Below are 23,048 nucleotides of genomic sequence, written 5' to 3' on the forward strand. Positions count from 1 at the left end.
TCAGAGTGCAGAGTGGAGCTTCAGAGTGGAGCTTCAGAGTGCAGAGTGGAGCTTCAGAGTGGAGCTTCAGAGTGGAGCTTCAGAGTGGAGCTTCAGAGTGGAGCTTCAGAGTGCAGAGTGGAGCTTCAGAGTGGAGCTTCAGAGTGGAGCTTCAGAGTGGAGCTTCAGAGTGGAGCTTCAGAGTGCAGAGTGGAGCTTCAGAGTGGAGCTTCAGAGTGGAGCTTCAGAGTGCAGAGTGGAGCTTCAGAGTGGAGCTTCAGAGTGCAGAGTGGAGCTTCAGAGTGGAGCTTCAGAGTGCAGAGTGGAGCTTCAGAGTGGAGCTTCAGAGTGCAGAGTGGAGCTTCAGAGTGGAGCTTCAGAGTGCAGAGTGGAGCTTCAGAGTGGAGCTTCAGAGTGGAGCTTCAGAGTGGAGCTTCAGAGTGGAGCTTCAGAGTGGAGCTTCAGAGTGGAGCTTCAGAGTGGAGCTTCAGAGTGGAGCTTCAGAGTGGAGCTTCAGAGTGGAGCTTCAGAGTGCAGAGTGGAGCTTCAGAGTGCAGATTCAGAGTGGAGCTTCAGAGTGCAGCTTCAGAGTGGAGCTTCAGAGTGGAGCTTCAGAGTGGAGCTTCAGAGTGGAGCTTCAGAGTGGAGCTTCAGAGTGGAGCTTCAGAGTGGAGCTTCAGAGTGGAGCTTCAGAGTGGAGCTTCAGAGTGGAGCTTCAGAGTGGAGCTTCAGAGTGGAGCTTCAGAGTGGAGCTTCAGAGTGGAGCTTCAGAGTGGAGCTTCAGAGTGGAGCTTCAGAGTGGAGCTTCAGAGTGCAGATTCAGAGTGGAGCTTCAGAGTGCAGAGTGGAGCTTCAGAGTGCAGATTCAGAGTGGAGCTTCAGAGTGCAGAGTGGAGCTTCAGAGTGCAGAGTGGAGCTTCAGAGTGCAGAGTGGAGCTTCAGAGTGCAGAGTGGAGCTTCAGAGTGCAGAGTGGAGCTTCAGAGTGCAGAGTGGAGCTTCAGAGTGCAGAGTGGAGCTTCAGAGTGCAGAGTGGAGCTTCAGAGTGCAGAGTGGAGCTTCAGAGTGGAGCTTCAGAGTGGAGCTTCAGAGTGGAGCTTCAGAGTGGAGCTTCAGAGTGGAGCTTCAGAGTGGAGCTTCAGAGTGGAGCTTCAGAGTGGAGCTTCAGAGTGGAGCTTCAGAGTGGAGCTTCAGAGTGGAGCTTCAGAGTGGAGCTTCAGAGTGGAGCTTCAGAGTGGAGCTTCAGAGTGCAGAGTGGAGCTTCAGAGTGGAGCTGCAGAGTGCAGAGTGGAGCTTCAGAGTGGAGCTTCAGAGTGGAGCTGCAGAGTGCAGAGTGGAGCTGCAGAGTGCAGAGTGGAGCTTCAGAGTGCAGAGTGGAGCTTCAGAGTGCAGATTCAGAGTGGAGCTTCAGAGTGCAGAGTGGAGCTTCAGAGTGGAGCTTCAGAGTGCAGAGTGGAGCTTCAGAGTGGAGCTTCAGAGTGCAGAGTGGAGCTTCAGAGTGGAGCTTCAGAGTGCAGAGTGGAGCTTCAGAGTGGAGCTTCAGAGTGCAGAGTGGAGCTTCAGAGTGGAGCTTCAGAGTGCAGAGTGGAGCTTCAGAGTGGAGCTTCAGAGTGCAGAGTGGAGCTTCAGAGTGGAGCTTCAGAGTGCAGAGTGGAGCTTCAGAGTGGAGCTTCAGAGTGCAGAGTGGAGCTTCAGAGTGGAGCTTCAGAGTGGAGCTTCAGAGTGCAGAGTGGAGCTTCAGAGTGGAGCTTCAGAGTGGAGCTTCAGAGTGGAGCTTCAGAGTGCAGAGTGGAGCTTCAGAGTGCAGATTCAGAGTGGAGCTTCAGAGTGCAGAGTGGAGCTTCAGAGTGGAGCTTCAGAGTGCAGATTCAGAGTGGAGCTTCAGAGTGGAGCTTCAGAGTGGAGCTTCAGAGTGGAGCTTCAGAGTGGAGCTTCAGAGTGGAGCTTCAGAGTGGAGCTTCAGAGTGGAGCTTCAGAGTGGAGCTTCAGAGTGGAGCTTCAGAGTGGAGCTTCAGAGTGGAGCTTCAGAGTGGAGCTTCAGAGTGGAGCTTCAGAGTGGAGCTTCAGAGTGGAGCTTCAGAGTGGAGCTTCAGAGTGGAGCTTCAGAGTGGAGCTTCAGAGTGGAGCTTCAGAGTGGAGCTTCAGAGTGGAGCTTCAGAGTGGAGCTTCAGAGTGCAGAGTGGAGCTTCAGAGTGGAGCTTCAGAGTGCAGAGTGGAGCTTCAGAGTGGAGCTTCAGAGTGCAGAGTGGAGCTTCAGAGTGGAGCTTCAGAGTGCAGAGTGGAGCTTCAGAGTGGAGCTTCAGAGTGCAGAGTGGAGCTTCAGAGTGGAGCTTCAGAGTGCAGAGTGGAGCTTCAGAGTGGAGCTTCAGAGTGCAGAGTGGAGCTTCAGAGTGCAGAGTGGAGCTTCAGAGTGGAGCTTCAGAGTGCAGAGTGGAGCTTCAGAGTGGAGCTTCAGAGTGCAGAGTGGAGCTTCAGAGTGGAGCTTCAGAGTGCAGAGTGGAGCTTCAGAGTGGAGCTTCAGAGTGGAGCTTCAGAGTGGAGCTTCAGAGTGGAGCTTCAGAGTGGAGCTTCAGAGTGGAGCTTCAGAGTGGAGCTTCAGAGTGCAGAGTGGAGCTTCAGAGTGGAGCTTCAGAGTGGAGCTTCAGAGTGCAGAGTGGAGCTTCAGAGTGGAGCTTCAGAGTGGAGCTTCAGAGTGCAGAGTGGAGCTTCAGAGTGGAGCTTCAGAGTGGAGCTTCAGAGTGCAGAGTGGAGCTTCAGAGTGCAGATTCAGAGTGGAGCTTCAGAGTGGAGCTTCAGAGTGGAGCTTCAGAGTGGAGCTTCAGAGTGGAGCTTCAGAGTGGAGCTTCAGAGTGGAGCTTCAGAGTGGAGCTTCAGAGTGGAGCTTCAGAGTGGAGCTTCAGAGTGGAGCTTCAGAGTGGAGCTTCAGAGTGGAGCTTCAGAGTGGAGCTTCAGAGTGGAGCTTCAGAGTGGAGCTTCAGAGTGGAGCTTCAGAGTGGAGCTTCAGAGTGGAGCTTCAGAGTGGAGCTTCAGAGTGGAGCTTCAGAGTGGAGCTTCAGAGTGGAGCTTCAGAGTGGAGCTTCAGAGTGGAGCTTCAGAGTGCAGATTCAGAGTGGAGCTTCAGAGTGGAGCTTCAGAGTGGAGCTTCAGAGTGCAGATTCAGAGTGGAGCTTCAGAGTGCAGAGTGGAGCTTCAGAGTGCAGATTCAGAGTGGAGCTTCAGAGTGCAGAGTGGAGCTTCAGAGTGGAGCTTCAGAGTGCAGAGTGGAGCTTCAGAGTGCAGAGTGGAGCTTCAGAGTGCAGAGTGGAGCTTCAGAGTGGAGCTTCAGAGTGCAGAGTGGAGCTTCAGAGTGGAGCTTCAGAGTGGAGCTTCAGAGTGGAGCTTCAGAGTGGAGCTTCAGAGTGGAGCTTCAGAGTGGAGCTTCAGAGTGGAGCTTCAGAGTGGAGCTTCAGAGTGGAGCTTCAGAGTGGAGCTTCAGAGTGGAGCTTCAGAGTGGAGCTTCAGAGTGGAGCTTCAGAGTGCAGAGTGGAGCTTCAGAGTGCAGATTCAGAGTGCAGAGTGGAGCTTCAGAGTGCAGATTCAGAGTGGAGCTTCAGAGTGCAGAGTGGAGCTTCAGAGTGGAGCTTCAGAGTGCAGAGTGGAGCTTCAGAGTGGAGCTTCAGAGTGCAGAGTGGAGCTTCAGAGTGCAGAGTGGAGCTTCAGAGTGGAGCTTCAGAGTGCAGAGTGGAGCTTCAGAGTGGAGCTTCAGAGTGGAGCTTCAGAGTGGAGCTTCAGAGTGGAGCTTCAGAGTGGAGCTTCAGAGTGGAGCTTCAGAGTGGAGCTTCAGAGTGGAGCTTCAGAGTGGAGCTTCAGAGTGGAGCTTCAGAGTGGAGCTTCAGAGTGGAGCTTCAGAGTGGAGCTTCAGAGTGGAGCTTCAGAGTGGAGCTTCAGAGTGGAGCTTCAGAGTGGAGCTTCAGAGTGGAGCTTCAGAGTGGAGCTTCAGAGTGGAGCTTCAGAGTGGAGCTTCAGAGTGGAGCTTCAGAGTGGAGCTTCAGAGTGGAGCTTCAGAGTGGAGCTTCAGAGTGCAGAGTGGAGCTTCAGAGTGCAGAGTGGAGCTTCAGAGTGCAGATTCAGAGTGCAGAGTGGAGCTTCAGAGTGCAGATTCAGAGTGCAGAGTGGAGCTTCAGAGTGCAGATTCAGAGTGGAGCTTCAGAGTGCAGAGTGGAGCTTCAGAGTGGAGCTTCAGAGTGCAGAGTGGAGCTTCAGAGTGCAGAGTGGAGCTTCAGAGTGCAGAGTGGAGCTTCAGAGTGCAGAGTGGAGCTTCAGAGTGCAGAGTGGAGCTTCAGAGTGCAGAGTGGAGCTTCAGAGTGCAGAGTGGAGCTTCAGAGTGGAGCTTCAGAGTGGAGCTTCAGAGTGGAGCTTCAGAGTGCAGAGTGGAGCTTCAGAGTGGAGCTTCAGAGTGGAGCTTCAGAGTGCAGAGTGGAGCTTCAGAGTGGAGCTTCAGAGTGGAGCTTCAGAGTGCAGAGTGGAGCTTCAGAGTGCAGATTCAGAGTGGAGCTTCAGAGTGCAGAGTGGAGCTTCAGAGTGGAGCTTCAGAGTGCAGAGTGGAGCTTCAGAGTGGAGCTTCAGAGTGGAGCTTCAGAGTGGAGCTGCAGAGTGGAGCTTCAGAGTGGAGCTGCAGAGTGGAGCTTCAGAGTGGAGCTTCAGAGTGGAGCTTCAGAGTGGAGCTTCAGAGTGGAGCTTCAGAGTGGAGCTTCAGAGTGGAGCTTCAGAGTGGAGCTTCAGAGTGGAGCTTCAGAGTGGAGCTTCAGAGTGGAGCTTCAGAGTGGAGCTTCAGAGTGGAGCTTCAGAGTGGAGCTTCAGAGTGGAGCTTCAGAGTGGAGCTTCAGAGTGGAGCTTCAGAGTGGAGCTTCAGAGTGGAGCTTCAGAGTGGAGCTTCAGAGTGGAGCTTCAGAGTGGAGCTTCAGAGTGGAGCTTCAGAGTGGAGCTTCAGAGTGGAGCTTCAGAGTGGAGCTTCAGAGTGGAGCTTCAGAGTGGAGCTTCAGAGTGGAGCTTCAGAGTGGAGCTTCAGAGTGGAGCTTCAGAGTGGAGCTTCAGAGTGGAGCTTCAGAGTGCAGAGTGGAGCTTCAGAGTGGAGCTTCAGAGTGGAGCTTCAGAGTGGAGCTTCAGAGTGGAGCTTCAGAGTGGAGCTTCAGAGTGCAGAGTGGAGCTTCAGAGTGGAGCTTCAGAGTGGAGCTTCAGAGTGCAGAGTGGAGCTTCAGAGTGGAGCTTCAGAGTGCAGAGTGGAGCTTCAGAGTGGAGCTTCAGAGTGCAGAGTGGAGCTTCAGAGTGGAGCTTCAGAGTGCAGAGTGGAGCTTCAGAGTGGAGCTTCAGAGTGCAGCTTCAGAGTGGAGCTTCAGAGTGGAGCTTCAGAGTGGAGCTTCAGAGTGGAGCTTCAGAGTGGAGCTTCAGAGTGCAGAGTGGAGCTTCAGAGTGGAGCTTCAGAGTGGAGCTTCAGAGTGGAGCTTCAGAGTGGAGCTGCAGAGTGCAGAGTGGAGCTTCAGAGTGCAGATTCAGAGTGGAGCTTCAGAGTGCAGAGTGGAGCTTCAGAGTGGAGCTTCAGAGTGCAGAGTGGAGCTTCAGAGTGGAGCTTCAGAGTGCAGAGTGGAGCTTCAGAGTGGAGCTTCAGAGTGCAGAGTGGAGCTTCAGAGTGGAGCTTCAGAGTGCAGAGTGGAGCTTCAGAGTGGAGCTTCAGAGTGCAGAGTGGAGCTTCAGAGTGGAGCTTCAGAGTGGAGCTTCAGAGTGGAGCTTCAGAGTGGAGCTTCAGAGTGGAGCTTCAGAGTGGAGCTTCAGAGTGGAGCTTCAGAGTGCAGATTCAGAGTGCAGAGTGGAGCTTCAGAGTGCAGATTCAGAGTGCAGAGTGGAGCTTCAGAGTGCAGATTCAGAGTGCAGAGTGGAGCTTCAGAGTGGAGCTTCAGAGTGCAGAGTGGAGCTTCAGAGTGGAGCTTCAGAGTGCAGAGTGGAGCTTCAGAGTGGAGCTTCAGAGTGGAGCTTCAGAGTGGAGCTTCAGAGTGGAGCTTCAGAGTGGAGCTTCAGAGTGGAGCTTCAGAGTGGAGCTTCAGAGTGGAGCTTCAGAGTGGAGCTTCAGAGTGGAGCTTCAGAGTGGAGCTTCAGAGTGGAGCTTCAGAGTGGAGCTTCAGAGTGGAGCTTCAGAGTGCAGATTCAGAGTGCAGAGTGGAGCTTCAGAGTGGAGCTTCAGAGTGCAGAGTGGAGCTTCAGAGTGGAGCTTCAGAGTGCAGAGTGGAGCTTCAGAGTGGAGCTTCAGAGTGGAGCTTCAGAGTGGAGCTTCAGAGTGGAGCTTCAGAGTGGAGCTTCAGAGTGGAGCTTCAGAGTGGAGCTTCAGAGTGGAGCTTCAGAGTGGAGCTTCAGAGTGGAGCTTCAGAGTGGAGCTTCAGAGTGGAGCTTCAGAGTGGAGCTTCAGAGTGGAGCTTCAGAGTGGAGCTTCAGAGTGCAGAGTGGAGCTTCAGAGTGGAGCTTCAGAGTGCAGAGTGGAGCTTCAGAGTGGAGCTTCAGAGTGCAGAGTGGAGCTTCAGAGTGCAGAGTGGAGCTTCAGAGTGGAGCTTCAGAGTGCAGAGTGGAGCTTCAGAGTGGAGCTTCAGAGTGCAGAGTGGAGCTTCAGAGTGGAGCTTCAGAGTGCAGAGTGGAGCTTCAGAGTGGAGCTTCAGAGTGGAGCTTCAGAGTGGAGCTTCAGAGTGGAGCTTCAGAGTGGAGCTTCAGAGTGGAGCTTCAGAGTGGAGCTTCAGAGTGGAGCTTCAGAGTGGAGCTGCAGAGTGGAGCTGCAGAGTGCAGAGTGGAGCTTCAGAGTGCAGATTCAGAGTGGAGCTTCAGAGTGCAGAGTGGAGCTTCAGAGTGCAGATTCAGAGTGGAGCTTCAGAGTGCAGAGTGGAGCTTCAGAGTGCAGATTCAGAGTGGAGCTTCAGAGTGCAGAGTGGAGCTTCAGAGTGGAGCTTCAGAGTGGAGCTTCAGAGTGCAGAGTGGAGCTTCAGAGTGGAGCTTCAGAGTGCAGAGTGGAGCTTCAGAGTGCAGAGTGGAGCTTCAGAGTGGAGCTTCAGAGTGCAGAGTGGAGCTTCAGAGTGCAGAGTGGAGCTTCAGAGTGGAGCTTCAGAGTGCAGAGTGGAGCTTCAGAGTGGAGCTTCAGAGTGGAGCTTCAGAGTGCAGAGTGGAGCTTCAGAGTGGAGCTTCAGAGTGGAGCTTCAGAGTGGAGCTTCAGAGTGGAGCTTCAGAGTGGAGCTTCAGAGTGGAGCTACAGAGTGGAGCTGCAGAGTGCAGAGTGGAGCTTCAGAGTGCAGATTCAGAGTGGAGCTTCAGAGTGCAGAGTGGAGCTTCAGAGTGCAGATTCAGAGTGGAGCTTCAGAGTGCAGAGTGGAGCTTCAGAGTGCAGAGTGGAGCTTCAGAGTGGAGCTTCAGAGTGCAGAGTGGAGCTTCAGAGTGGAGCTTCAGAGTGCAGAGTGGAGCTTCAGAGTGCAGAGTGGAGCTTCAGAGTGCAGATTCAGAGTGGAGCTTCAGAGTGCAGAGTGGAGCTTCAGAGTGCAGATTCAGAGTGGAGCTTCAGAGTGCAGAGTGGAGCTTCAGAGTGCAGATTCAGAGTGGAGCTTCAGAGTGCAGAGTGGAGCTTCAGAGTGGAGCTTCAGAGTGCAGAGTGGAGCTTCAGAGTGCAGAGTGGAGCTTCAGAGTGGAGCTTCAGAGTGCAGAGTGGAGCTTCAGAGTGCAGAGTGGAGCTTCAGAGTGGAGCTTCAGAGTGCAGAGTGGAGCTTCAGAGTGGAGCTTCAGAGTGCAGAGTGGAGCTTCAGAGTGGAGCTTCAGAGTGGAGCTTCAGAGTGCAGAGTGGAGCTTCAGAGTGGAGCTTCAGAGTGGAGCTTCAGAGTGGAGCTTCAGAGTGGAGCTTCAGAGTGGAGCTTCAGAGTGGAGCTTCAGAGTGGAGCTTCAGAGTGGAGCTTCAGAGTGGAGCTTCAGAGTGGAGCTTCAGAGTGGAGCTTCAGAGTGGAGCTTCAGAGTGGAGCTTCAGAGTGGAGAGTGGAGCTTCAGAGTGGAGCTTCAGAGTGGAGCTTCAGAGTGGAGAGTGGAGCTTCAGAGTGGAGCTTCAGAGTGCAGAGTGGAGCTTCAGAGTGCAGAGTGGAGCTTCAGAGTGCAGATTCAGAGTGGAGCTTCAGAGTGCAGAGTGGAGCTTCAGAGTGCAGATTCAGAGTGGAGCTTCAGAGTGCAGAGTGGAGCTTCAGAGTGCAGATTCAGAGTGGAGCTTCAGAGTGCAGAGTGGAGCTTCAGAGTGGAGCTTCAGAGTGGAGCTTCAGAGTGGAGCTTCAGAGTGGAGCTTCAGAGTGGAGCTTCAGAGTGGAGCTTCAGAGTGGAGCTTCAGAGTGGAGCTTCAGAGTGGAGCTTCAGAGTGGAGCTTCAGAGTGGAGCTTCAGAGTGGAGCTTCAGAGTGGAGCTTCAGAGTGGAGCTTCAGAGTGGAGCTTCAGAGTGGAGCTTCAGAGTGGAGCTTCAGAGTGGAGCTTCAGAGTGCAGAGTGGAGCTTCAGAGTGCAGATTCAGAGTGGAGCTTCAGAGTGCAGAGTGGAGCTTCAGAGTGGAGCTTCAGAGTGGAGCTTCAGAGTGGAGCTTCAGAGTGGAGCTTCAGAGTGGAGCTTCAGAGTGGAGCTTCAGAGTGGAGCTTCAGAGTGGAGCTTCAGAGTGGAGCTTCAGAGTGGAGCTTCAGAGTGGAGCTTCAGAGTGGAGCTTCAGAGTGGAGCTTCAGAGTGCAGAGTGGAGCTTCAGAGTGGAGCTTCAGAGTGCAGAGTGGAGCTTCAGAGTGCAGAGTGGAGCTTCAGAGTGCAGAGTGGAGCTTCAGAGTGCAGAGTGGAGCTTCAGAGTGCAGAGTGGAGCTTCAGAGTGCAGAGTGGAGCTTCAGAGTGGAGCTTCAGAGTGCAGAGTGGAGCTTCAGAGTGGAGCTTCAGAGTGCAGAGTGGAGCTTCAGAGTGGAGCTTCAGAGTGGAGCTTCAGAGTGGAGCTTCAGAGTGGAGCTTCAGAGTGGAGCTTCAGAGTGGAGCTACAGAGTGGAGCTTCAGAGTGGAGCTTCAGAGTGGAGCTACAGAGTGGAGCTTCAGAGTGGAGCTGCAGAGTGCAGAGTGGAGCTTCAGAGTGGAGCTTCAGAGTGGAGCTTCAGAGTGGAGCTGCAGAGTGGAGCTGCAGAGTGGAGCTTCAGAGTGGAGCTGCAGAGTGCAGAGTGGAGCTTCAGAGTGGAGCTTCAGAGTGGAGCTGCAGAGTGCAGAGTGGAGCTTCAGAGTGGAGCTTCAGAGTGCAGAGTGGAGCTTCAGAGTGCAGAGTGGAGCTTCAGAGTGCAGAGTGGAGCTTCAGAGTGCAGAGTGGAGCTTCAGAGTGCAGAGTGGAGCTTCAGAGTGGAGCTTCAGAGTGCAGAGTGGAGCTTCAGAGTGGAGCTTCAGAGTGCAGAGTGGAGCTTCAGAGTGGAGCTTCAGAGTGGAGCTTCAGAGTGGAGCTTCAGAGTGGAGCTTCAGAGTGGAGCTTCAGAGTGGAGCTTCAGAGTGGAGCTTCAGAGTGGAGCTTCAGAGTGGAGCTACAGAGTGGAGCTTCAGAGTGGAGCTTCAGAGTGGAGCTACAGAGTGGAGCTACAGAGTGGAGCTTCAGAGTGGAGCTTCAGAGTGGAGCTACAGAGTGGAGCTTCAGAGTGGAGCTGCAGAGTGCAGAGTGGAGCTTCAGAGTGGAGCTTCAGAGTGGAGCTGCAGAGTGGAGCTTCAGAGTGGAGCTTCAGAGTGGAGCTGCAGAGTGCAGAGTGGAGCTTCAGAGTGGAGCTTCAGAGTGGAGCTGCAGAGTGCAGAGTGGAGCTTCAGAGTGCAGATTCAGAGTGGAGCTTCAGAGTGCAGAGTGGAGCTTCAGAGTGCAGATTCAGAGTGGAGCTTCAGAGTGCAGAGTGGAGCTTCAGAGTGCAGAGTGGAGCTTCAGAGTGCAGAGTGGAGCTTCAGAGTGCAGAGTGGAGCTTCAGAGTGGAGCTTCAGAGTGCAGAGTGGAGCTTCAGAGTGGAGCTTCAGAGTGCAGAGTGGAGCTTCAGAGTGCAGATTCAGAGTGGAGCTTCAGAGTGGAGCTTCAGAGTGCAGAGTGGAGCTTCAGAGTGCAGATTCAGAGTGGAGCTTCAGAGTGGAGCTTCAGAGTGGAGCTTCAGAGTGGAGCTTCAGAGTGGAGCTTCAGAGTGGAGCTTCAGAGTGGAGCTTCAGAGTGGAGCTTCAGAGTGGAGCTTCAGAGTGGAGCTTCAGAGTGCAGAGTGGAGCTTCAGAGTGGAGCTTCAGAGTGCAGAGTGGAGCTTCAGAGTGGAGCTTCAGAGTGCAGAGTGGAGCTTCAGAGTGGAGCTTCAGAGTGCAGAGTGGAGCTTCAGAGTGGAGCTTCAGAGTGCAGAGTGGAGCTTCAGAGTGGAGCTTCAGAGTGCAGAGTGGAGCTTCAGAGTGGAGCTTCAGAGTGGAGCTTCAGAGTGGAGCTTCAGAGTGGAGCTTCAGAGTGGAGCTTCAGAGTGCAGAGTGGAGCTTCAGAGTGGAGCTTCAGAGTGGAGCTTCAGAGTGGAGCTGCAGAGTGGAGCTTCAGAGTGGAGCTGCAGAGTGGAGCTGCAGAGTGGAGCTTCAGAGTGGAGCTGCAGAATGCAGAGTGGAGCTTCAGAGTGGAGCTTCAGAGTGGAGCTTCAGAGTGGAGCTTCAGAGTGGAGCTTCAGAGTGGAGCTTCAGAGTGGAGCTGCAGAATGCAGAGTGGAGCTTCAGAGTGCAGATTCAGAGTGGAGCTTCAGAGTGCAGAGTGGAGCTTCAGAGTGGAGCTTCAGAGTGCAGAGTGGAGCTTCAGAGTGGAGCTTCAGAGTGCAGAGTGGAGCTTCAGAGTGCAGAGTGGAGCTTCAGAGTGCAGAGTGGAGCTTCAGAGTGCAGAGTGGAGCTTCAGAGTGCAGAGTGGAGCTTCAGAGTGCAGAGTGGAGCTTCAGAGTGGAGCTTCAGAGTGCAGAGTGGAGCTTCAGAGTGGAGCTTCAGAGTGCAGAGTGGAGCTTCAGAGTGGAGCTTCAGAGTGCAGAGTGGAGCTTCAGAGTGCAGATTCAGAGTGGAGCTTCAGAGTGCAGAGTGGAGCTTCAGAGTGGAGCTTCAGAGTGCAGAGTGGAGCTTCAGAGTGGAGCTTCAGAGTGCAGAGTGGAGCTTCAGAGTGGAGCTTCAGAGTGGAGCTTCAGAGTGGAGCTTCAGAGTGGAGCTTCAGAGTGGAGCTTCAGAGTGGAGCTTCAGAGTGGAGCTTCAGAGTGGAGCTTCAGAGTGGAGCTTCAGAGTGGAGCTTCAGAGTGGAGCTTCAGAGTGCAGCTTCAGAGTGGAGCTTCAGAGTGCAGAGTGGAGCTTCAGAGTGCAGATTCAGAGTGGAGCTTCAGAGTGCAGAGTGGAGCTTCAGAGTGGAGCTTCAGAGTGCAGAGTGGAGCTTCAGAGTGGAGCTTCAGAGTGCAGAGTGGAGCTTCAGAGTGGAGCTTCAGAGTGCAGAGTGGAGCTTCAGAGTGCAGAGTGGAGCTTCAGAGTGGAGCTTCAGAGTGGAGCTTCAGAGTGGAGCTTCAGAGTGGAGCTTCAGAGTGGAGCTTCAGAGTGGAGCTTCAGAGTGGAGCTTCAGAGTGGAGCTTCAGAGTGGAGCTTCAGAGTGGAGCTTCAGAGTGGAGCTTCAGAGTGGAGCTTCAGAGTGGAGCTTCAGAGTGGAGCTTCAGAGTGCAGAGTGGAGCTTCAGAGTGGAGCTTCAGAGTGGAGCTTCAGAGTGGAGCTTCAGAGTGGAGCTTCAGAGTGGAGCTTCAGAGTGGAGCTTCAGAGTGGAGCTTCAGAGTGGAGCTTCAGAGTGGAGCTTCAGAGTGGAGCTTCAGAGTGGAGCTTCAGAGTGGAGCTTCAGAGTGGAGCTTCAGAGTGGAGCTTCAGAGTGGAGCTTCAGAGTGGAGCTTCAGAGTGGAGCTTCAGAGTGGAGCTTCAGAGTGCAGATTCAGAGTGGAGCTTCAGAGTGCAGAGTGGAGCTTCAGAGTGCAGATTCAGAGTGGAGCTTCAGAGTGCAGAGTGGAGCTTCAGAGTGGAGCTTCAGAGTGCAGAGTGGAGCTTCAGAGTGGAGCTTCAGAGTGCAGAGTGGAGCTTCAGAGTGGAGCTTCAGAGTGCAGAGTGGAGCTTCAGAGTGCAGAGTGGAGCTTCAGAGTGGAGCTTCAGAGTGCAGAGTGGAGCTTCAGAGTGCAGAGTGGAGCTTCAGAGTGGAGCTTCAGAGTGCAGAGTGGAGCTTCAGAGTGGAGCTTCAGAGTGGAGCTTCAGAGTGGAGCTTCAGAGTGGAGCTTCAGAGTGGAGCTTCAGAGTGGAGCTTCAGAGTGGAGCTTCAGAGTGGAGCTTCAGAGTGGAGCTTCAGAGTGGAGCTTCAGAGTGGAGCTTCAGAGTGGAGCTTCAGAGTGGAGCTGCAGAGTGGAGCTTCAGAGTGGAGCTGCAGAGTGGAGCTTCAGAGTGCAGATTCAGAGTGGAGCTTCAGAGTGCAGAGTGGAGCTTCAGAGTGGAGCTTCAGAGTGCAGAGTGGAGCTTCAGAGTGGAGCTTCAGAGTGCAGAGTGGAGCTTCAGAGTGGAGCTTCAGAGTGCAGAGTGGAGCTTCAGAGTGGAGCTTCAGAGTGCAGAGTGGAGCTTCAGAGTGGAGCTTCAGAGTGCAGAGTGGAGCTTCAGAGTGGAGCTTCAGAGTGCAGAGTGGAGCTTCAGAGTGGAGCTTCAGAGTGCAGAGTGGAGCTTCAGAGTGGAGAGTGGAGCTTCAGAGTGCAGATTCAGAGTGGAGCTTCAGAGTGGAGCTTCAGAGTGGAGCTTCAGAGTGGAGCTTCAGAGTGGAGCTTCAGAGTGGAGCTTCAGAGTGGAGCTTCAGAGTGGAGCTTCAGAGTGGAGCTTCAGAGTGCAGAGTGGAGCTTCAGAGTGCAGAGTGGAGCTTCAGAGTGGAGCTTCAGAGTGCAGAGTGGAGCTTCAGAGTGGAGCTTCAGAGTGCAGAGTGGAGCTTCAGAGTGGAGCTTCAGAGTGCAGAGTGGAGCTTCAGAGTGGAGCTTCAGAGTGGAGCTTCAGAGTGGAGCTTCAGAGTGGAGCTTCAGAGTGGAGCTTCAGAGTGGAGCTTCAGAGTGGAGCTTCAGAGTGGAGCTTCAGAGTGCAGAGTGGAGCTTCAGAGTGGAGCTTCAGAGTGCAGAGTGGAGCTTCAGAGTGCAGATTCAGAGTGGAGCTTCAGAGTGCAGAGTGGAGCTTCAGAGTGGAGCTTCAGAGTGCAGAGTGGAGCTTCAGAGTGCAGAGTGGAGCTTCAGAGTGGAGCTTCAGAGTGCAGAGTGGAGCTTCAGAGTGGAGCTTCAGAGTGCAGAGTGGAGCTTCAGAGTGGAGCTTCAGAGTGCAGAGTGGAGCTTCAGAGTGGAGCTTCAGAGTGCAGAGTGGAGCTTCAGAGTGGAGCTTCAGAGTGCAGAGTGGAGCTTCAGAGTGGAGCTTCAGAGTGCAGAGTGGAGCTTCAGAGTGGAGCTTCAGAGTGCAGAGTGGAGCTTCAGAGTGCAGATTCAGAGTGGAGCTTCAGAGTGCAGAGTGGAGCTTCAGAGTGCAGATTCAGAGTGGAGCTTCAGAGTGCAGAGTGGAGCTTCAGAGTGGAGCTTCAGAGTGCAGAGTGGAGCTTCAGAGTGCAGAGTGGAGCTTCAGAGTGCAGAGTGGAGCTTCAGAGTGCAGAGTGGAGCTTCAGAGTGCAGAGTGGAGCTTCAGAGTGCAGAGTGGAGCTTCAGAGTGCAGAGTGGAGCTTCAGAGTGGAGCTTCAGAGTGGAGCTTCAGAGTGGAGCTTCAGAGTGGAGCTTCAGAGTGGAGCTTCAGAGTGGAGCTTCAGAGTGGAGCTTCAGAGTGGAGCTTCAGAGTGGAGCTTCAGAGTGGAGCTTCAGAGTGGAGCTTCAGAGTGGAGCTTCAGAGTGGAGCTTCAGAGTGGAGCTTCAGAGTGGAGCTTCAGAGTGGAGCTTCAGAGTGGAGCTTCAGAGTGGAGCTTCAGAGTGGAGCTTCAGAGTGGAGCTTCAGAGTGGAGCTTCAGAGTGGAGCTTCAGAGTGGAGCTTCAGAGTGGAGCTTCAGAGTGGAGCTTCAGAGTGGAGCTTCAGAGTGGAGCTTCAGAGTGGAGCTTCAGAGTGCAGAGTGGAGCTTCAGAGTGGAGCTTCAGAGTGCAGATTCAGAGTGCAGAGTGGAGCTTCAGAGTGCAGATTCAGAGTGGAGCTTCAGAGTGCAGAGTGGAGCTTCAGAGTGGAGCTTCAGAGTGCAGAGTGGAGCTTCAGAGTGGAGCTTCAGAGTGGAGCTTCAGAGTGGAGCTTCAGAGTGGAGCTTCAGAGTGGAGCTTCAGAGTGGAGCTTCAGAGTGGAGCTTCAGAGTGGAGCTTCAGAGTGGAGCTTCAGAGTGGAGCTTCAGAGTGGAGCTTCAGAGTGGAGCTTCAGAGTGGAGCTTCAGAGTGGAGCTTCAGAGTGGAGCTTCAGAGTGGAGCTTCAGAGTGGAGCTTCAGAGTGGAGCTTCAGAGTGGAGCTTCAGAGTGGAGCTTCAGAGTGGAGCTTCAGAGTGGAGCTTCAGAGTGGAGCTTCAGAGTGGAGCTTCAGAGTGGAGCTTCAGAGTGGAGCTTCAGAGTGGAGCTTCAGAGTGGAGCTTCAGAGTGGAGCTTCAGAGTGGAGCTTCAGAGTGGAGCTTCAGAGTGCAGAGTGGAGCTTCAGAGTGCAGAGTGGAGCTTCAGAGTGCAGAGTGGAGCTTCAGAGTGCAGAGTGGAGCTTCAGAGTGCAGAGTGGAGCTTCAGAGTGCAGATTCAGAGTGCAGAGTGGAGCTTCAGAGTGGAGCTTCAGAGTGGAGCTTCAGAGTGGAGCTTCAGAGTGGAGCTTCAGAGTGGAGCTTCAGAGTGGAGCTTCAGAGTGGAGCTTCAGAGTGGAGCTTCAGAGTGGAGCTTCAGAGTGGAGCTTCAGAGTGGAGCTTCAGAGTGGAGCTTCAGAGTGGAGCTTCAGAGTGCAGAGTGGAGCTTCAGAGTGCAGATTCAGAGTGGAGCTTCAGAGTGCAGATTCAGAGTGGAGCTTCAGAGTGGAGCTTCAGAGTGGAGCTTCAGAGTGGAGCTTCAGAGTGCAGCTTCAGAGTGCAGCTTCAGAGTGGAGCTTCAGAGTGGAGCTTCAGAGTGGAGCTTCAGAGTGGAGCTTCAGAGTGGAGCTTCAGAGTGGAGCTTCAGAGTGGAGCTTCAGAGTGGAGCTTCAGAGTGGAGCTTCAGAGTGGAGCTTCAGAGTGGAGCTTCAGAGTGGAGCTTCAGAGTGGAGCTTCAGAGTGGAGCTTCAGAGTGGAGCTTCAGAGTGGAGCTTCAGAGTGGAGCTTCAGAGTGGAGCTTCAGAGTGGAGCTTCAGAGTGGAGCTTCAGAGTGGAGCTTCAGAGTGGAGCTTCAGAGTGGAGCTTCAGAGTGGAGCTTCAGAGTGGAGCTTCAGAGTGGAGCTTCAGAGTGCAGAGTGGAGCTTCAGAGTGCAGAGTGGAGCTTCAGAGTGCAGAGTGGAGCTTCAGAGTGCAGATTCAGAGTGGAGCTTCAGAGTGCAGCTTCAGAGTGCAGATTCAGAGTGCAGCTTCAGAGTGGAGATTCAGAGTGCAGCTTCAGAGTGCAGAGTGGAGCTGCAGATTCAGAGTGCAGAGTGGAGCTTCAGAGTGCAGATTCAGAGTGTAGCATCAGAGTGCAGAGTGGAGCTTCAGAGTGCAGATTCAGAGTGGAGCTTCAGAGTGCAGAGTGGAGCTTCAGAGTGCAGAGTGGAGCTTCAGAGTGCAGATTCAGAGTGGAGCTTCAGAGTGCAGAGTGGAGCTTCAGAGTGCAGATTCAGAGTGGAGCTTCAGAGTGCAGAGTGGAGCTTCAGAGTGCAGATTCAGAGTGGAGCTTCAGAGTGCAGAGTGGAGCTTCAGAGTGCAGAGTGGAGCTTCAGAGTGCAGAGTGGAGCTTCAGAGTGGAGCTTCAGAGTGCAGAGTGGAGCTTCAGAGTGGAGCTTCAGAGTGCAGAGTGGAGCTTCAGAGTGGAGCTTCAGAGTGGAGCTTCAGAGTGGAGCTTCAGAGTGGAGCTTCAGAGTGGAGCTTCAGAGTGGAGCTTCAGAGTGGAGCTTCAGAGTGGAGCTTCAGAGTGGAGCTTCAGAGTGGAGCTTCAGAGTGGAGCTTCAGAGTGGAGCTTCAGAGTGGAGCTTCAGAGTGCAGAGTGGAGCTTCAGAGTGCAGCTTCAGAGTGCAGAGTGGAGCTTCAGAGTGCAGAGTGGAGCTTCAGAGTGCAGAGTGGAGCTTCAGAGTGCAGAGTGGAGCTTCAGAGTGCAGAGTGGAGCTTCAGAGTGCAGAGTGGAGCTTCAGAGTGGAGCTTCAGAGTGTCAAGAGCAATGCCAATAGCTCTAACTTTAACAAAGGCAAAACCATTGCATTGTAAATGCTTGTTAGAATGAGTTATCGCAATAATAATTATGAGATAAAACGCCATACTGTGTTGAAGTACACATTAATAAATCTGAAGCTAATGGGGTGATCAGTATGTCTTCAAAGTTCAGCTGCATGATGAGGTCATCATTTATACTATTGAGAACTAAACCCAGTTTTCTGAACAGGCCAGCGATACACACCATTAAAAGGCTGTTGAAAGAAAAAATTATCCAAAGATTGAAGGAAATGCATTAACATTTCAAACAAAGATTCTATGTTTTTTCTGTTGTCCGTTTTAAGCAGTGCTACTTCCTAGCAAATAGAAGTTCAGTAAAGAGGTGGGGAGATGTACTCTAAACTATAAAATTCATTCAGTTTACAAAGGCCTAATAAGGTCACAATTGAACAGAAATGCTTTTCATATTCCAAATACTGCTGTGGAAGTGTCAGCAAAACTTTGCTTTCCTTACCAGATAGCGCAGAAGGGGCAGTGGGATTTGTTTTAATGTAAAAACAAGACTAAAGTAGAAAAGAGGGTTGTGGAGACATGCAAAAGGGGTTAGTGACAAAAAGGGAGTGAGGACAGTGTGCACAAAGAGATTTAGGGTGAAACCCCAATTAAAAAGGAAAATGTTTCCACCCCAGTAAAAAACGAATTTACAAATTTTGCTACGTTACATGAGCATTTTGCAATGTTTTCATTGGTCATCGAAGCACCTGGTGATCATGTATATTCAGGCCTAAGTTTTATTGCAGTGTCACGCCACGTAAACGAATTGCTTCCTCTGTTATTTAATACTCCAAGGGTACCAGGAGGTTTGCTGGGATTGGGGATAACCTCTGGATGCCCATGTGCTGAGCATTTCCGGTCACTTGAATCTGCCCCTCTCGGGTATGCTTGTCAGAGCGAGTTCAAGGAACTTACAGGAATGGAAATAGGGGTACCTAAATATGATGAGCCTTGCATTCTTAAAAAGTGCCTGCCATTTGTTTAATTTATAAATGTTTCATTCTTGCTTTCCTCTCCACAAGGACAATGATACTTGCGAGGAATGGGAGCGTCATGAAGCCTTGCATGAAGATGTCACCAACCAAGAGCGAACTGAGGAGCGGCTCTTCGAGGAGAAGATTGAACTGAAATGGGAAAAAGGAGGCTCTGGGCTGGTCTTCTACACAGATGCCCAGTACTGGCGGGCAGAAGAAGGAGGTGAGATTCTGCCCACTGTGGAAACACGATCCATTAGGGGGTTAAAACACTGAGGTGGAAAGCACTTTCAGTCACTGAGATATGCTTGGGTTCTAAACTGTGGAGGTAAGTCTTAACAGCTCTAGCATGGCCAGAAACCCAACCAACTCAGGGAGGTAGTGATTTCATCGAGTCTGGCAGGGTCTACTAGTACTGGATGCGTAGGTTACTAGCATACAGGAAGACCAGGAACATAAAACATTGAGGAGTTAGGCAACATCCCAACACTGAGACCTGGAGCGACACAGGCACTGGAAAAGAGACCGAAAGGACAGCCAAACATTAGAAAGGGAAGTCACACTATTGTTGAGTTTGAAGTTTTATTTTACTTGTATCTGAACATCTCACAATGAAGTGGGGGGGAGGGGTTCAGTAGCTAAACAAATGCATTGAGGTGAATGCCTGTGTTGGAACTTGTATTTTCCAGTTGTTCATTGCCTGAAGGTATTGTTCTTCTCTGGACAGACTTTGATGAGCAGACAGCGGATGACTGGGACGTGGATATGAGTGTCTACTATGAGGATGGAGCTGGTGACAAGGATGCCCGGGACTCTGTTAGGATGCGCCAAGAACAACGTCGCCGAGAAGGATTAGAGGAGGATGCTGGTCTTGGAAAGCCAGTTGGAACATTTGAACGGTACACCAAGGTAAGTAGAAAAACTGAGACTTTGGTTGCCTTATATTGCTGCTCCATAAGCTTGGAAGGTCCTGCTTTGTCTCAGGTAGGCAGCAGAAAGAAGGGCTGGATGGGGGGGATACATTAGCCTTTGACGGCATACACTTGATATCCCACGTGGCTCTTGGACCTTGCAAAGGAGTCATCATGTAGTGAGATTTTAATAAACACTTGGACCATGCCCTGCTTAGCCTCAGTGCAAGTCTGCTTCTTTCGTGTCTGTAAGGATTGGCCACTGGAGGTTCTAGTTTAATTACTCTCTTTCTACCTCAACTTGTTGATTGAGGTGGGGAGAAAAGTTAGCCATGAATAAGACCAGCAAAGGTAGAGCTCTCAGAATGTGGAAAGTTGAGGAGCATTTCTTGATGGGTCTTTTTCCTTCATTGCAGAAACCTGCTCTTTCTTTAAAATCTGGTTAGCTAGAGGATTTGATTCCACCCACAATGCCCTGAGCCAGTGATTCTTTAAATTACTGTCTTGATCAATGAGATCCAACAGTCCTGGGAAAAAGTGCTGGCTGCATATGATGCCATGGTCACTACTATATTTCGGTTATTGCGAGATTTGCTCTGCCTACAGTGCCTGGGTCAGTGGGAGTTAAAATCTAGACTGATAATAATATCCTGGTCATGTAGTCGTTTGGATAGAGCATTGTGTGGTAGTGATTTGACTAGGATACGAGAGCTTTTGGGAGAGAATTTGCTTGATTTTTGAGCATCTTTGTTCAATAAGACTCTTAAAGTTGCTGCTCATTTCTGTCTTTTCCGAGCAAAGAGTCACTATCCTTAATATTGGCTCTCTAGCTGCTGGGTAAAGAATCATTGTCCCCTGTTTATGGTGCAGGAACTGCTGGGAAAAGGGAATCTGTCTTCAGTTCATTGCCTTCCTAACCTTTGAGGAAAACGATTGTCCTCAGTTCAATGGTGCCCTCACTACTGAAGAAAGAGTTGCTGTCCTTTGCTCTTTTGGTACGCTGACTGCTGGGAAAAAAATGAGAATAGTCTTTGAAGCACTGGCTACTGTGGAAAGGCGAAGCTGCCCTTATTTCAGTGGTTTACTGGCTGCTGGGAAAAGTGATGATGCTTTTCGTTCTGTGGCTTCCTAGCTGTTGGGGAGAACGAGTTACCATTCTCAGTTCATTGGTGCCCTGGCTGCCAATTAAGAGCTGCTACAGTCCCCAGTTCACAATTTTGCTGGCTCCTGTGGAAAGGACTGCTGTTAATTGGTTCCTAGGCTGCTTGTGGGGAGATGGTTCCCTCACTGTTGGGAAGAGTTACTGCCATCAGTTCATTGTCGTCCTACATGCTGTGAAAAGAGTTGGTGCCCAATTGATAACCTGCCTTCTGGCCAGAGCCTCTGTCCTCCTTCATTGCTTCTCTGGCCACCAGACCATCAAATACTCTGAAGCTCTTCTTTGACAGTAAAAGGGTTTTCTCCCAGTCCATGATAAAGCAACAATTGTTTAGAATCTTGACACATTGAGTTTTTTGAAAGAGGACAAAATATCCGTCAGCATCTCGCGCGGCCACAAGATGACACTGCTGGAACCCGGATAAAAAATGTTGAATTAGAACTCATTAAGTCAATCCATGGCCTTCACTGCCCTATGCTGTTGTCCCATTATCGAGCTCATTTCTCATATACCAGATGAGAAGAAATGGATGCTTCCTCGAAACAGCAACATTCCTGTAAATCCCGAATTCACTCTCCAGTCCTATACAGCTGGATTAGAGAAAGCCATACGTCTCCCTCAGTCTGGCTTTCCTCTGTTTTAGAGTTACCCTTCCAGAATCTAAAACTTCTTCCAAATTTTTAAGGGTGAAAATGTAGGCTTCAAAAGAATGGCTGAAGGAAAGTCTGAACACAAACTTGCTTTATTACCCACTCGTTACACGTGTGAGTATGTTTCTTCGAGGGCACGAACTTGATGCAAGAAATAGCACTGTTTTGCTTGTGTTGCTTCTTTTTCCTTCTCGATAAAGAACAATTGAGTATAGATGTTATGTCAAAGTCTGCAACCTTTGCATACCTCCCCTTGGAGAGTCGCTGCCCTTCAGGAATCGCGTGTTTGGGGTGTCACAACCCTGGGTGCACAGCAATTTACCAATGAGCGTTCTTGTTTGTGCATCAACCAAGGCTACTGGGACTCTTGAAGTCCTGAAACTTGTTTGATGAGAGTGATCGTGAGGGGAATGTTTCATTTTGTGCCAGAATATTCGGTGACTGACAATACATGCTTTCTTCGAGCACTTTACCGTTTGTTTTACTGGTATTTCATGCAAGAGTAGCCTGACTGGTATAATTCCCTTTCCACATTTAATACCCCCTTGGGAAACATTCGGAATGGTGTTAATATATGCAAAGAGTTTTAGCTTAGTCCTTTTGAAGCCATTTTCCACCCATATGTCTGTTACCTCTCTCCTGCCTCCTTGTGGTGGAAGCGGTTACTAGCAGCTCTTGATATGAGAGAGGTTACGAACAGCAGACGGTTGTGGTATTTGATCCTTGTAAAGACCTAGGAAGGGTCCCCTGCCTATCACTTTTATACCTTTAATAAAAACTTGATCTTTGAAAAGGGTACTCTGTAAAACGTTCAGCAGTTTCATGTCTGCCACGTTTGCACTTCGTTGCTGCCTCCAGTGCAATATCAGATGGCTCATAAGATACCTCTGCATTGGTTATTAGGTCTCGCGTCAGCGAAAGACCTATTGCTGCCTAGTTAGCTCTGAAGGGACCACAGACCGGGGCACGAGCGCCGATTGCACCTCGTGGACTAGCATGCCCAGCCCCGCCTCCTTAGCCGTGCACATCTCAGGTAGTCAGCCATGCCTCTCAGTCGCGCACGTGCGCACACCAGCTGCCCATACACGCACCAGCCACCCCCAGCCACGCACACACGCACCAGCTGCCCACACACGCACCAGCCGCCCCCAGCCCCCCACACACGCACCAGCTGCCCACACACGCACCAGCTGCCCACACACGCACCAGCCGCCCTGGCCGCACACACACGCACCAGTCGCCCGAGCCTGTGCACGAGCCCCCAAGGCACCAAGTCCCACTCACCGGGTGTCATCTACTCCGCCTCCATTGACGTGGCTCACCACTTTTCTGCCGCCACCGCCGGGCTCCCCCTCCGGCATGGGAGCCCCGCGTCACCACTTCCATCTCGGCGAGTCACTTCGTGCACGAGCTTATGGCGGAAGTCCCGCCCCACAGCAAGCATGACGCTGCCGGACTTCCGGATTTCGCGCCAGATCGGGCCGGTGGCTTGCCAGGAACTCAAGCGATTTCCAGGTACTTGTTCTCTGAGCCACTGTTTTGCCTGATTGTTTTTTTCTTTGTTGCACGCTTACCTCGCCTCCTGCTACCTGTGAACATGCACGTGCATTTTAGTGTTGCGCGCCATTCCCATCGAACATGCACATGCATTTTAGTGTTGCGCGCCATTGCCATCGGGTTTGCACTTGTGCACTCAAACTCCCGTTTTTCATTCGCCATTGCTCAGCAAGAGTCTGTGTTGGAGTGACTGACTGGGCCGTGATAGCTGCAACCGCGAGACATCACCAGCTCCAGGCTTTCCTAGGCCCCACAGTTAGTGGAGCTGCGGCTGCATCAGAGGCCTACAAATTTAGAGCAGGCGGGCACATAGGCAACGCAGAATGGCACCGAACAGGAAGCGTGCTGCAAGAGCTGTGTGTGATCGGACCAGTATAAGGTAAGACAAATCAATCCTTACCCAGTGATACTTCTATATAGTACGGCCCGGTAGCCGCATTCGCCCATACTGACCTTCACACGCTGCACCTTGGTCATCAGCAGCAATTGGCTATCAGCAGCACTTGGCTGCTGTTTACTTAACTGAGCTAAACAGGCAATCATTTTTTTAGCGGTTAATTAAAGATAAAGGAAGTAACTAAAAGTGTCCTGCACCCCTTAACTTTAGGATCACCTTCATGTAAAAGACCTCGTGCAGCAAAAGTGTAAACATCTTTTCAGAATTAAAAAAACTTTATTCAATTAACCTGCAAAGAACCGTTTCACCTTAGTGGGGCCGATTTACCAGTACATTGAGCAGTAGGTTTTTTAGAGTGATACATTTTTAAACCTAAATTGAGAAACATTAATTTTCTCCCGTCCCCGAAAACAATGCCAAAGGTGGACTAAGGCGCAAGTCGTTTGTATAGTGCACTTTTTCAATGGCTTGTTTATGGTAGTGCCTGTCACATTTCTATATTTAAGGGCAGGGCCACTGGAATTATGCCATTCTGCAGCTTTCTTCGAATAACTATACATCTGCAGCATTTACCCCTTAATTCATCATCTGCTGCATAATCTGCAGATGCGAAATAAAAAAATGGTTTTAGTGCAATCGGTTAAAAAATGACTAGAAACGTGGCAACACATGTTTCCGCACAGTGGTTTTTATTAGTCAGTGTTGTAGCTTGCTCCTCGTTGCCGTCCCGCCCCAGGGCGCGTGCAAAATTTTCGGCTTTAGGAACAAGACAGGCGCCATGCTTAATATTCATCAGTGAGATCCAGTGGGGCCTGGCTGCAGCGACGCACAGCCTCCAGGCAGCAGCCAAGGTTAGTGCCCTTGCATTTCTGGTGCTTGCTTACAGCAGTTTTAATATCTTAGAGTTGCTTGTTGCTCAAATAGGTGTAATTTCTATGATTTATATATGTTTCACTTGTCTATATTGCTTGATTTTGCATGTAAGATAGGGTCACTGATAATCTTTTATGCATGCCCATTTA

The 23,048-nt window shown here is 51.6% G+C and overlaps 1 protein-coding gene across 1 annotated transcript in view; it reads left to right on the top strand.

Annotated features, from left to right (window-relative positions):
• GPATCH3 (G-patch domain containing 3) overlaps positions 1-23,048 on the top strand; it is a 125,187-nt gene that overhangs the window by 98,369 nt on the left and 3,770 nt on the right. Inside the window, exons 3-4 of the mRNA XM_078684006.1 lie at positions 17,401-17,575; positions 18,080-18,261. Coding sequence (XP_078540132.1) covers positions 17,401-17,575; positions 18,080-18,261 — 357 coding nt within the window. The remainder of the gene's footprint in view (positions 1-17,400; positions 17,576-18,079; positions 18,262-23,048) is intronic.

The sequence above is a fragment of the Lissotriton helveticus genome, chromosome 3_1 (assembly GCF_964261635.1).
Source record: "Lissotriton helveticus chromosome 3_1, aLisHel1.1, whole genome shotgun sequence".
Lineage (NCBI taxonomy): Eukaryota > Metazoa > Chordata > Amphibia > Caudata > Salamandridae > Lissotriton > Lissotriton helveticus.